Genomic DNA, 15079 nt, shown 5'->3' on the forward strand with positions numbered 1-15079 from the left:
AGGCAGATGAGAAGAGAAGAGGTAAGAGCGGAGCCAAAGTGGGGAATGGAAAAAGAGAGAAGGGGGAAGAGGGGAGAAATTTCCAGAAGTTAGAGAGATCAATATTCATGCTGTCAGATTGGAGGTTACCCAGAAAGATCAGTTGTCCCGATCAACAACTTTTATTAGTTAATCCATACTTTAGTCATACTGGCTATATTACTGCAGCATCTGGCTATTTTTATCCAACTTGTTTACATGATTTCCACAGCCCTTCAGTCATTATATGTTGCTACAAATGGTTAAAATGGCCTCTCACCACAAATAACTGCACAGGTTGTTCAGCAGGTAGAACTACACCAGACTTGCTTTTTCCTTTAGCAGCAAGGCCATCATCATCATCAGAAACCTTCATCCCAATGTCTTCATTATATTTCTTTCTTTTTATTTGTCTGTTTGATCGTCTTTTCTGCAAAATTAATTACAATTTTAAAATCAGCATTATAGTCTTTCTATCAGGCAGTTAACAGCCATGAAGCAAACCTGAATAAAAATATTCAGCATTTTAAAACAGCTTGAGTTTTCTTTTAAAGGAAATCTCTCTTACATTTCAGCTGACCTACTTTGAAACCAAAATTATTTGTCTTCAAGTCTGAATTCTGACTGAAAAGAGTTAATGTTCATGGTTACCTAGGAAACAATTAGCCAGCACACTGGAAATCTCATCAAGATTAGGTCATACCATTTTTTTTGCCTGAGAGAAAATAAGAAGTTACTTCTGTATAGGTCTGATGAACATTAAGCAAAATAAATGTAGAAAATCAAGGAACAGTATTTGGGCTTGTTTCTTGATTCTGCTATATTTTATTTTCTCTTTTTCTCTTCCCTTGTGCTTAACCTTCTCTCAGGCCTTTAATTTCATTCATTCCCACCGCTGCCTGCAAGGGGTTTGTACATTCTCCATGTGACCGAGTGGGTTTCCTCACATGGTCCAGTTTCCTCCTGCAGTCCAGAGGCATACCATTTGGTAGGTTAATTGCTCATTGTAAACTGTCCCGTGATTAGGGTAGGAGGTTTTGTTGGGTGGTGTGGCTCAAACGTCCAGAAGGGCCTACTCCGTTCTGTACCTTAATAAATATTTTTTTCATTTATTTCCCCTCATGTCCTCTCTTCTGTCCCTCTCAATCACATACACTTCCCTCATCTCTCAATGATGTTTTCCAGCTTTTTTAAAATTTACCATCCATCTCTCTTCCTTTTCAGATTATTACAGTTCCTCTCTGGGATCCTTCTTCGTCACACCCATTTCCCCATCATCTCATGCTGCCTATTCTTCCTCCAACCACCCTTTCATCTTTATGTAATTCACTTCTCCCTCTCAGGCTACATTCCTTCCCCAAACCACATTAACTGCCCTTCACCTATCTATTCCAGCCTCTGGTCTATGCTGCAGCCACCACACTGCTCACCCCATTTCTATACCTGCTGCTCACTGTGTTAGGCACTTCCTGGGAATGGTTTTGCTTCCCAAAAGCATTATATATTAAACCTTACCTGACATCCAGTGATGGATTCTTTCTTTATTGATGGAGTGGGAATCTGTTCAGTATCAGATCCTTCTGCTGATAAATCATTCTTTCTTTTCTTTATTGATGGTGTGCAGATATGCTCAGAGTCCAACTCCTCTGCCGACAAATCATTCCTCCTTTTCTTTTTCTTGCCCAATGTGATTATGATTTTGCTGTTGAATAAAACTCCATCAGGTGAGGATCCAGTCGTATTGAATTAATTACTAATCTAAAACTTGAAGTTATCAAACTATATAAAATAATTCCCTGAGAAATATTTGAAACAGTTTAGGAAGAGATGAATGGTGAATACAGGCATGCACTGTGTGTTAAATAATGGAAGGCCTTTCCATCTGACACACAGTAAGGACATCACTTTCCCTAATGGTTGATACTGCCACATCAGAGTCTTTAAGTTAAAACATCATGAAGTAAATCTTCCAATAGGCCATCATACTGGTCTGCTGATCATGGCACCCATCTTGTGTGGTACAAGAGACTGCCTGCTAGGTAATACTGCAGCAGTTTAGTGTGGATGTGTTTTCACCAGCTTTATACTTGTCATTTTACTTGCTCGCTCAAATGGTTCATAATCAAAAATGGCATGGATTCTTACAGAGAGTGGCCCTTTCATCTGTTTGCTATATTCAAGGGTCATTAGATGCTAGCCTAATACCAAAAAATGGAATGTAAAACCAGAAATGGGATAACTCTTAAGACTAATAGGTTGTCTAAAATAATAGTGAATTAGTGAGTCTCATAATTCAACATTTTTTTTTCTTTGATTACATCTCCAAACAAGTTTCTATCTTGATGAACCACTTTGTTTTCTGTTTTCCAGTTACTTTGCAACCCTTCTGATTTAAGACCTTAACTGAGTGTTAACAGACTGATAGAATGGCGGTCTCCAATTCATAACCCAGGTCTGTATGAACCAGGCCAGTGTTGGAAGACTAATGCTTGCTAATCACTATAGAACCAATGTGTAGTAGTGGGGATCAACTCCCACTACTTATTAAATGCTCCCAAAGGCATGCATCTCAAATTGCCTCTGACAACCAAATCCAGCTCCTGATCTTCACGTGTGACTGAGCTCCTAAGCCCGGCAGAACCATTTCTACTGACACAAGCAGCAAAGGCTGGCTACTGCCATCTTAAAACTGGTCTCTCTGAGCAGATGGGGCAATGGCTGACCACTCATCTAATCTCTGATTTCAGACCTCTGCTGCCTTGTGACTATACCCACTCATGGGGAAGGCTTCTGGAGTAAACCTTGAGGAAAAATCCAGAGCTGGAGTCCCTAAGGCAGTCCTACGTTAAGTTCATCACTGACTGGCAACTCCTGCAATGCCACTGTTGGCAAACTGTATTGGTCTCTGCCATTCCTTTAGATTCATCAGCTGTACAAGGGGGAACCTGCTGCAAGGGCAATAGCTTACCCTCCATAATGTACTGGCTTGGCTTGCATGTCCATTAACAATGTAGACAGCTAGGACACAACATCCATGGTCGACCAACAACCCAGAAACAGCCTCTAGTGATGCCTAAAATGTCAGTAATAACCATTCAATTGGAAATGAGATTATTCTCTAAGTAAATTAAGAACGATGTTCAATTAAAAAAGGCTTAATTATTTCCAAGCAGTAAGGCACGCCTGTTGACTGGGAGAATTCAGGATATTATGACAGATCACAATAATAAGCGAGAAACAGAATATGTGAATATGAAATAGCACATTGAAAACTTGAAGAACTGTTCCAACCACCAATGATGTAAAATTGAACAGAATACCAAAAATAATAAGAAAATATATACTGTATGATAGGAAACAGATTAGAATTTCAAATATGAACGTTTCAGCAACCCAGGCTCGATCTTGACTTCCAATGCTGTCTGTTGCAGAGGTTGCATGTTCTCCCTGGGGCTCCGCTTTCCTCCACTTCAAAACGATACGGAAGTTGGTAAGTTAATTGCCCTCTGAAAATGTGTTCCTTGTCTGTAAGTGATGGGGAAATCCAGGTGGGGATGATGGGAAGAATAAAGCGAGATTAGTGTAATATTAGTATCAATAGGGACGTGATGATCAACACTGACAGGGTAGGTGAAGTTTCTTCAGACTGCCAAACCTTGGTTTGGGGTTTCTGTTGCCAGAAAAGTGATGAACATTTAGGACATAGGAAGAGAAATCTTTTCATTGCAAATTGCAAACTGCAGGCTCAGAGTCAGTTGCCAGGTCTTGAAGTCAGAGGCCCATGATCAGCAAGTCCTCGGTCGGAGCCCAGAGGTTGGGGAGGTCAGAGATCGAAGCCTCTAGGTCAGTGGGTCCAGAGGTCAGAAGTTTGATGCCAAGGAGTCTAGGGCCACAAAACATGGAGGGCAGAAGCCCAGAGGCAGTCTGTCCTGGGGCTTGGAGGTCTGTCTCTGACTGTGTGGGTGGGCAGGGTGAGAAGAGGTTTTGTTTTGTTGCTTGTTGCGTGTTGTTCTGCTGAACATGGTGGGCATGCTACGTATGTTGGCACCAGGATGCGTGGCGACACTTCTAAGCTGCTCCCAGCACTTCCTCAAATTGTGTTGGTCGTTAACGCAAACAACGGATTTCACTGTCTGCTTCGATATGTGATAAACAAATACATCTAATTTTAATTCAACCGAAGGTTTGCAACCAAACATTTAGCTTTCTTCACCCTGAAGGTTTGCAGATGGTCTATAGTCACTATAGTCTATAGTCATCGAGCTTTTGAGTCCAAAAGGAATCCTGAGGAACCCTACGGGGATGCAGTGGGAAGGTAAACTGCATGAATCCAGATCAAACAAAGTGATAGATCAGGCTCAGGAGACCAAAACAAAACTGTTCCTCTCTGTCTGAGATCACATAATGCAGTACTGATGAGAGACTGAACCCAGGAGCGTAAACTGGTCCTTTTGCATAATAATCTGAGCAACCAAAATCTTCAGTGCTTCTGGCTGCAATGCTCATCCCCCATCCTATCCTTATCATTTCAATGTTTTGTACTCTCCAGAAACCTTCTGGCCCTGGTTACAGTAAAGATCCAAAAACCAAATGACCTATCGTTTTAGAATAAGCAACAGAAACTTGCACTGTAACACCATGACATTTCACAAAACAGATGGCTGAAAGCCATTTTTATGGATTTCAATTTTTGCTTTTTAGGATTTGGTTACATCATCAAAATAAATAAAAAAAATAAATACCCATTAGATTCTTAAAGGATAAATGTAGATGTCAGGAACTCTGACTGCTTGCCAGCAATCAGAAGAGCTACCTCACACTTCAGACGATCTGAGTTCAGTCCTGGTCCTGGTCTGCGACTTAGTGCTCCGGTTTTGCCCCCACCCCCACATCCCAAAGGCAGACAGATTGGTGACTATAACTTGCTCCCAGTTTGTAGGCGAGTAATAGGTGGGGGGATATAAGAGGATATGAAAATAATTGACAACTGTGGACTGGAATGAAGGACTGCTTCTGTCACTTTAACTCAACCCACCACAGATATTGATAACTGTACTAAACAAAAAGCAGGTACAACCAATATTGAATTGTATAATCCAATGAAACGACTTTATGTTTTCCTCACAATGATACAATCAAATGTAATCAAAAAACAGTTAAATATGCATTCAAAACTCCTTATCTGGAATAACACAACTGAAATTGCAGATGTCAACAGAATGACAGTGTTGATATCAGGTTAAAAGACTGCCTGCCATATATCTATGCAAAATCTATAATGTAGCTCAGATCTCTATTTATTCCATTCAGGCATGTGTCCCAAAGCACAAGGCAACTGGCTGAAGACAGTTTCACACCATTTCTGTTTGTCTATAGCTATTGGGTGGCTATAATTGACAGCAAGGCAAAGGTTTTAAAGGCACCCAAGGAACATTAGAAATCAAATATAAAAAACAAGTAATTTCTAAGGAGTACCCATTGTCCTTCACTAATTCAATACAAGTGTAGATGCAGCTCAGTTTTCCCTGGCACAAGTAAATTGCCTGGAAGTAAACAATGAAATATGCTTTAACTTTTGAGTGCCAATAATATTTTTCAAACACAAGAAAAACTGCAGATAATGGAAATCCAAGCAACATACACAAAATGCTGGAGAACCTCAGCAGGTTTGGAAGCATCTATGGAAAAGAGTAAACAGTCTACATTTTGGGCGGGGACCCTTCTTCAGGACTGGGCAAAGAAGATGAGAAGTCAAAGAGAGAAAGTGGGGGGGAGGGGAAGAAGAAGTACAAGGTGATAGGTGAGACTGGGAGGGGGAAGGGTGGTGAAGAGCTGGGAAGTTGATTGGTGAAAGAGGAAAAGGGCTGGAGGAGGGGGAAATCTAATAGGAGAGTGTGGAAGACCATGAAAGAAAGGGTGGGGGGAGGAGCATCAGAGGGAGGTGATGGGCAGGTAAGGAGATAAGGTGAGAAAATGGGAAACAGTAAGGGGGGGCAGCTACTGTAAGTTTGAGAAATCAATGTTCATGCCATCAGGTTAGAGGCTACCCAGGTGTTGCTCCTCCGACCTGCGTGTGGCCCCACCACGGCAGTAGAGGAGGCCACGGACTGACATGTCACAATTATATTTTTCCTGATATACAGCACAAGTTTGGAAATCTCAGGATAAAATGTGAGCTAACAAAACTCCTATGATCCCACTTTACTTTCACCTCATCAAGGTTTTGAATATAAACATTGCATCTCTCCACAAAAAATTTTGACCAGCTTCAATAAATCTAGTGCTAAATCAAATGTCTTTTTTTCAGTTGCTGAATTGAATAATGCAGTAGTCACAGCATTTACTTTTGGAATAGTTGTATGTAAATAGGAATTTAAGCAGAGCTTTCTTTGGTGAATCATATCGAACCACCAGAAGTATTTATAAATGTCTAAAGTATTATACATACAGTATGCCACATTTTGAGGATATGTATTTATTATTTAGATCTAGGACTAAGCTAAGTCACAAAGCTAATCTTTCTTGTGGCTGGTTATCAGTAGGGCACGTCTCCAGTGGATAAACTGTGGTAGTTAAGATAATAGTTGTTAACAGTGTAAAGCAAAGTGTCAGCCAGAATCACTAACATGACTTTCTACATGGCCCATGCTCCTCTTAACTATTTTCACCTCTGACAGGCAAATCAGTCAATTCAGTTATCATTTAATTCCAAAAGTGAAGTTAATCATCTGGTTCACTCATATACAGGTGCCCTAGCTTGTTAAGTCTGGTCACTCTTTTTAAGGCGTCACACTTTCAGAATGAGCTCATGGTCTCAGAGACAGGTCGAGGAGATTTATCTATAAGGCTCCATTTTACAGAGTTCAGTTTTGTAGATGATAAAACCAGGGTTATTTTCCTTAAAACAGTTAAGAATAAGACGGCATTAATATTCTGAATGACAAAAAACTGTAAAGAGGAAATATTTTGAGTGTTTGAACTGTTGTAACTAGAATACAAAAATTTAAGGCAATTAGCTAAAGAATCAGGCTCAATGTGAGCGGAAATTATGTGAAGCGCGGCATCTCAAAGAACGATGGAGTGACATGCAATAACAATCTGATGATAATAGCAATGGTAGTTCAATAGTAAAAGAAAAGGGCCAGGAGGCCAATGGGTAATGGGTACAAGGTAGTAAATGGATTAAAAATAAATATTAGCTCCTTGTCTATAAGCAGAGGATGCTCTTACAATTCAACATCATTCTATATGTTGTAACATTAGTTCAAGATCTAGATATGGGAATCCCTTATTATAGAACAACATATTAAGTAAATAATAGCTTTCTGGCTCTTGATATTTTTTTCCAGTTTTATGTTTTGTAAAGTGTCATGCCTACTAAATAGGAGTGGTGTCTTTCAGAACCTGCTGCAGCTAAATCTGAGTAGCCGCAAGGAGAAGCACTCTAACGTACCTTATTTTTGCAATGTCTTTTGGCTTGGAACATAAACCAGTTCTAGAATTCTTTGAATCTTTATCCTTTTGCTTTGCTTTGCCTTTGCCTGACTTCCTTTCTTCCTTTCGAGCAGACCCAGTGGACAAACAGGATGGGTTTACGACTCTGGGAATATTCTGCTCCCCACGGGCCTTTGCTTTGGCGATTGCTTCTGATATGATCCGATTGGCCTTCTCTTGCTTATTCTGCATGTCCTTATTTTTCTGCTTGTTTCCCGTCATCAGCTGTGCATTCTGTAGTTTGACAAACTGCTTTGCTTGTGGACTAGAACCATCAACAGTGGTCTGGGAGGAAGGTGGCTGCAAAATAACACAAATAAAATGTTATGGATAATTCAGAGAAACCTTTACTATTCAATGCATTTAGATGCAATTTGCATTATCCTGTGGCTCCACACAATATAAAAAATATCCACAGAAAATAATAACAGTATTATCTACAATTACTTTCTGCAATATAGCTTGTTTAGTTTTATTTGTTTTCTTCTTCAGGAAAACTTAGCACAATGATCTATGGTATAGATGTATGGAAATAAAATATACCTGTGCGAAGTGCTTCTCAAGCTTGTCCAAATGGCCATACATATTACAAAACATTAAGAGGGCTACAACATCTAAAACGTGCACTATCAACATCCTCAGTGTTGCAGCCTTGATTATCCAGCATCAAGTGGCATGGAGACATATGTGTGCATATGCCTGATGTGCACCTTTTTTATGCCATGGACCCCTAACCATTAACCAAGGGGTCTGTGGACTCCAGGTTGGAACCCTTGTTGTAGAGGTGATCCCATGATAAATATCAAGAGATCACTGAATGGGTGACAGAAGTATACCACCAAGAGGGCTATGTTGGAGGGAAGGGTTAGATCAGGGATGGCCAACCTATGGCACATGCGCATTGCACCACAGTGATAACAAAAAAAGTAAGCCTACTCATGCAAAAAGTATTAACCAAAAACTGATCTGTAGAAAAAAAAATCTATAACAGGAATTCAAGTAGCTTAGAGCTAGCAATAGGTTTTACTGAGAATAAATCTAAAACTTAGCAATTACTTTTTGTGATTTTATTATTTCATGCACATCTTTTCGCGAATGTTATCTACTTTCACATTAATCTGTTTTCAATTTTTAAAAAAATGTTCAATGAGTCAAACTAAGAAAGAAGGACTTTTGTTCTGCAGTCGTTCCATAACCGTTTACACATTTGATGCTTGTTTGATCCTGACGCACCAGATATCTGCACCAACGGTGTGTCGCAGGTTTTTGCCAGTCAGTTTACAATTGACACTTGTGAGCTATGGAGTTGTGCTTTGCTCACCCTTTGTGAACATTTGCATTTTGTACTTTTTTGAAAATTAAGCCTTGTTTTTACATTCAGTTACCCACTAGAGTGCAAAAGAAAAGCAGAAAGTGATAGTACGTGTAAATTCAATGAACAGTGGGAAAATGAGTTCTTATTTATAGTGGGTCCGTCAGGAAAACCGTTGCGCATTGTTTGTGAAAACACTTTCTCACATAAGACATGATCTTAATCGACACTATAAAACACAACATCAGACTGAAATAGATGGAAAACTGAAGCTAGTGCTTGGGTCTGAGTTACAGAAATAATATGTGATTAAGAAAAAGGAAGAAATCAAAAGAAGACAAAATATATTTGTTAAAAGTCTCATTAAGTAATGTTTATCTTGTTTTTATATTAAATCAATATATCATGTAAAATGCTGAATATGTCTATATTGACATATTTTACAAGAATTGAATGGGGGTACAAGAGTTGTATGGCGCATCTGAACTCGTGCATGAAAAAATTGACGCATGGAATGTAAAAGGTTGGCCACCCCTGCATTAGATTGACCTTTTTGAGAGATATTGAGGTTCTGGTTAAGAAAAAGGAGGTGCATAGCAGGTATAGGCAGGCAGGAACAAATGAGGTACTTGAGGAGGGTAAGAAATGCTAGGAAGCACTCAAGAAAGAAATCAAGAGGGTGAAAAGAAGACATGAGTTTGCTCTAACAGACAAGGTGAAGAAGAATCCTAAGGACTTCCACAATATATTAAAAGTAAAGGAGTGCAAAGGACAAATTCGGTCCTCTAGATTAGAGTGGTAATATATGTATGGAGCCGAAAGAGATGGGGGAGAGCTTAAATGGATATTTTGCATTTGTATTTACTTGGGACACGGACAGAAAGCCTATGGATGTGAGGCAAAGCAGCATTATCTTCTTGGCCTCTGTACAGGTTACAGAGAAGGTCCTTGCTGTCTTGATGCAAATTAAGGTGGATAAATCCCTTGGCCTGACAGTATGTCCCCTCAGACCCTGTGGGAGGCTACTGCAGAAACTGCAGGGGCCCGAGCAGTGATATTTAAAACATCTTTGCCTCAGCTGAGGTCCCAGAGGATTGAAGGATAGCTAATATTGTTCCACTATTTTAGATAGGCTCAAAGAATAAGCCAGGAAATTAAAGGCTGCTGAGCTTGACATCAGCAGTGGGAAAGTTCTTGGAAGGTATTCTCAGGGACCGGATATCGAAGGATTTGGACAGATAGGAACTGATTAGGGATAGTCAACATGGCTTCGTGCATGGTACGTCTATACTAATCTTATAGAGTTTTTTGAGGAAGTCAACAGGAAAGTTGATGAAGGCAAGATGATGGATGTTGTCGACATGGACTTTAGCAAGGCCTTTGGCAATGTCCCATGTGGGAGGTTGGTCGAGAAAGTTCAGTTGCTTGGCATTCTAGATGAGGTAGCAAGAGGGTTGATGTAGATGGCTGCTTCTGGCTGGAGGCCTGTGACCATCAGTGCACTGCAAGGTTCATTGCTATTTGTCATCTATATCAATGATCTATATAATGTATGAACCAGGAGGTTCATCATCTGCTGAGGGTTAGATCTGTGGTATTTAAGTCTGGTGATCCAGGTCTATTCAAGAAAACCAGCTGTGACTTGCAGAGGGCTATTTCAAGAGCTAAGGAATAACTCCAAGTGAGGTTGGAGATGACATTGGATGCACGTCAACTCTGGCAAGGTTTGCAGGGCATTACTTCCTACAAAGTGAAACCCAAAAGCATGAATGGCAGAGATACTTCACTACTAGACGAGCTCAACGCCTTCTATGATCACTTTGAAAGGGAGAATATAACTATAATTGTGAAGTTTTATGCTGCACTCGTGACCCTATGATCTCTGTTTTGGCCAATGTCAGGGCATCTTTCAGGAGGGTGAACCCTTGCAAGGTGACAGGCCCCAACAGAGTATCTGGTAAGATTCTGAAAACTTGTGCCAACCAACTGGCAGGTATATTCAAGGACATTTTCAACCTCTCACTGCTACAGATGGAAGTTTCCAGCTGCTTCAACAGGGCAACAATTATACGAGTGCTGAAGAAGAGTAGCGTGCTGCCTTAATGACTACTGCACAGTAGTACTCACATCCACAGTGAGGAAGCGCTTTGAGAGGTTGGTCATGGCTAGAAATAACTCCTGCCTCAGCAAAGACCTGGACCCACTGCAATTTGCATAACGCCACAATCAGTCTATGGCAGACACAATCTCAATGGCTTTTCATATGGCCTTAAATCACCTGGACAATACAAATACCTATGTCAGGATAAAATTCATTGACAATAGCTCTGCGTTTAACACCACCGTTCTCACAGTCCTCATCAATAAGCATCAAAACCTAGGCCTCTGTATTTCCTGTCCAATTGGATCCGCAACTTCCTAACTGGAAGATCACAATCTATGATAATTGGTGATAATATCTCCTCCTCACTAACGGTCAACACTTCCACACCTCAAAGATGTGTACTCGGCCCACTGCTCTTCTCTCTGCACCCCTGACTGTGTGGCTAGATATAGCTCAAATGCCATCTATAAATTTGCTGATGATACAGCCATTGTCGGTAGTTTCTCAGATGGAGACGAGAGGGGGTATTGGAATAAGATAAACCAACGTGGAGTGAAGTCACAGCAACAACCTCGCACTCAGTGTCAGTGAGACCAAACAGCTGACTATAGACTTCAGGGTGGGTAAGACAAGGGATACAAACCTATCCTCATAGAGGGATCAGACGAGGAGACAGTGAGCAATTTCAAGTTCCTAGATGTCAAGATCTCTGAGGATCTAACCTGGTCCCAACATATCGATGCAGCTATAAGGAAGGCAGAACGGCAGCTTAGTTTCATTAGGAGTTTGAGGAGATTTAGTTTGTACCTAAAACACTCAAAAACTTCTACAGATGTATCATGGTGAGCATTCTGACTGGCTGCATAACTATTTAGTATGGGGGAGGGAGGGGTACTGCAAGGAATCAAAAGAAGCTACAAAAAATGTTAATTTAGACAGCTCTAATATGGGTACCAGTCTCAGTGTTATCCAAGATATCTTCAAGGAGGCAGAGAAGCTGAAATGCACACACTTAGTGATTCAGGAACAGCTTCTTCCCCTCTGCTATCTGATTTCTGAAAGGACATTGAATCCATGAGCATACCTCAATTTTTTAATATTATTTGTTTTTGTACTATTTTAAATTAACAATTTAATATATACAGTCTAAATATATACAGTGTCTATAAAATGTATTTGCCAAATTAAACTGAATTTAATTTGGGTTGTTTAGACCCTGATCAACGGCAAAAGACTCTTTCATATCAAAGTGAAAACAGATCTCTATAAAGTGAATTAAATTCATTACAAATATAAAACACAAAATAATTGATTGCATAAGTATTCACCCCCCCCCCTTTAATATGACATAACAAATCATCAATGGTGACTAGTGGTGTGCCTCAGGGATCTGTACTGGGTCCAATGTTGTTTGACATATACATTAATGATCTGGATGATGGGGTGGTAAATTGGATTAGTAAGTATGCAGATGATACTAAGGTAGGTGGCATTGTGGATAATGAAGTAGGTTTTCAAAGCTTGCAGAAAGATTTAGGCCAGTTAGAAGAGTAGGCTGAACAATGGTAGATGGAGTTTAATGCTGATAAATGTGAGGTGCTACATTTTGGTAGGAATAATCCAAATAGGACATACATCATAAATGGTAGGGCGTTGAAGAATGCGGTAGAACAGAGTGATCTAGGAATAATGGTGCATAGTTCCCTGAAGGTGGAATCTCATGTGGATAGGGTGGTGAAGAAAGCTTTTGGTATGCTGGCCTTTATAAATCAGAGCATTGAGTATAGGAGTTAGGATGTAATGTTAAAATTGTACAAGGCATTGGTAAGGCCAAATTTGGACTATTGTGTACAGTTCACCAAATTATAGGAAAGATGTCAACAAAATAGAGAGAGTACAGAGAAAATTTACCAGAATGTTACCTGGGTTTCAACACTTAAGTTACAGGGAAAGACTGAACAAGTTAGGTCTTTATTCTTTGGAGTGTAGAAGGTTGAGGGGGGACTTGATAGAGGTATTTAAAATAATGAGGGGGATAGATCGAGTTGACGTGGATAGGCTTTTTCCATTGAGAGTAGGGGAGATTCAAACAAGAGGTCATGATTTGAGAGTTGGGGGCAAAAGTTTAAGGGTAGCATGAGGGGGAATTTCTTTACTCAGAGAGTGGTAGCTGTGTGGAATAAGCTTCCAGTAGAAGTGGTAGAGGTAGATTCGGTATTGTCATTTAAAGTAAAATTGGATAGGTATATGGACAGGAAAGGAATGGAGGGTTATGGGCTGAGTGCGGGTCAGTGCGACTAGGTGAGAGTTAGCGTTTGGCACGGACTAGAAGGGCCGAGATGGCCTGTTTCTGTGCTGTAATTGTTATATGGTGTAGCCAATTGGCTTTAAAAGTCACATAGTTAGTTAAATGGAGATCAGCTTTTGGAGACCTACATACAGTCAAGGTGTTTCAATTAAAAGTACACCTGTACCTGGAAGGTTCAACTGCTGGTGCGTCAGTATCCTGGCAAAAACTACACCATGAAGACACAAGAATACTCCAAGCAACTCCATGAAAATATTATTGAAAAGCACAGGTCAGGAGATGGATACAAGAAAATTTCCAAGTCACTAAATATCCCCTGGGGTACAGTTAAGTCAGTGATCAAGAAAGGAACAGAATATGGCACAGCTGTAAATCTGCCTGGAGCACCAATGACAACTCTGAAGGAGTTACAAGTTTCAGTGGCTGAGATGGGAGAGACTGTGTATACAACAACTATTGCCCAGGTGCTTCACTGGTCACAGCTTTATGGAGAGTGGCAAAGAGAGCCTCTGAAGTCAGCTGGAAGAAGGTTCTATGGTCTGATGAAACCAAAGCTTTTTAGCCATCAGACTAAATGCAATGTTTGGCATAAGCCAAACTTTGCACATCATCAAAAACACACCATCCCTACCACGAAGCATAGAGGTAGATGCATCATGCTGTAGGGATGCTTCACTGTAGCAGGCCTTGGGAGGCTTGTGAAGGTAGAGGGTAAAATAAATGTAGCAAAATGGAGGGAAATCCTGGAGGAAAACCTGATGCAGTCTGCAAGTGAACTACGACTTGGGAGATTTGTTTTCCAGCATGATGATGACCTCAAGCATAAAGCCAAAGCTACACAGGAATGGCTTAGAAACAACAAAGTTAATGTTCTGGAGTTGCCAAGTCTGAATCCAGACCTCAATGTAATTGAGAATTTGTGGCTGGACTTGACAAGAGGTGTTCACTCACGTTTCCTACGCAATCGAACAGAGCTTGTGCAGTTTTGTAAAGAAGAATGGGGGAAAATTACAGTGTTCAGATGTGCAAAGCTGAGACCTATCCACACAGACTCTAGGCTGTAATTGTTGCCAAAGGTGCATCTACTAAATACTGACTTGATTGGGGGGGGGGTGGTGAGTAATTATGGAATCAATTATTTTGTGTTTAATAATTGTAATAAATTTAGACCAATTTGCAGAAAATTTGTTTTCACTTTGACAAAAAATGGTCCTTTCTGTTGATCAGTGTCAAAAAGCTTAATTAAATCCACTGTGATTCAATGTTGTAAAACAATAAAACCTGAAAACTTCCAAGGGTGGTGAATATTTTTTATAGGCACTGTACTTACCGTAATTCATTTATTTGTTTCTATATTATCATGTTTTGCATTGTACAGCTGCCGCTAAGTTAACAAATTTCACAACACATGACGGTGATAATAAACCTGATTCTGATTCAGATTATGTGGTAAACTGGATCAGCACATTTGCAGATGACATCGAGATTGGGGTGTAGTGGATCACGAGAAAGACTATCAAAGATTGCAGCGCGACCTGGACCAGCTGGTGAAATGGGCTGAAAAATAGCAGATGGAATTTAGTGCAAACAAGTGTAAGGTGTGACCAACCTGGGCAGGTCTTAGACCGTGAGCAGTAGGGCACAGAGGAGTGCAGTAGAACAAAGGGATCTTCACAAACCAAAGTATTGAGTATAGAAGATGGGACGTTACGTTGAAGTTGCATTAAGACATTGGTGAGGCCTAATTTGAAGTATTATGTCCAGTTTTTGTCAGCTACTTACAGGAAAGATGTAAATCAGACTGAAAGAGGACAGAGAAGATTTACAAGCATGTTACGTCATG

The 15079-nt window shown here is 40.3% G+C and overlaps 1 protein-coding gene across 13 annotated transcripts in view; it reads right to left on the reverse strand.

Annotated features, from left to right (window-relative positions):
* Positions 1–15079, reverse strand: part of chd9 (chromodomain helicase DNA binding protein 9) — a 269727-nt gene that overhangs the window by 101990 nt on the left and 152658 nt on the right. For all 13 annotated transcript variants that reach the window (XM_059992850.1, XM_059992857.1, XM_059992852.1 and 10 more), the window contains 3 exons: positions 7472–7812; positions 1534–1720; positions 299–448 (listed from right to left, as the gene is read on the reverse strand). In XM_059992850.1, the coding sequence (XP_059848833.1) occupies positions 299–448; positions 1534–1720; positions 7472–7812 (678 nt within the window). The remainder of the gene's footprint in view (positions 1–298; positions 449–1533; positions 1721–7471; positions 7813–15079) is intronic.

This window comes from Hypanus sabinus, chromosome 17 (assembly GCF_030144855.1).
Source record: "Hypanus sabinus isolate sHypSab1 chromosome 17, sHypSab1.hap1, whole genome shotgun sequence".
Classification (NCBI taxonomy): Eukaryota; Metazoa; Chordata; class Chondrichthyes; order Myliobatiformes; family Dasyatidae; genus Hypanus; species Hypanus sabinus.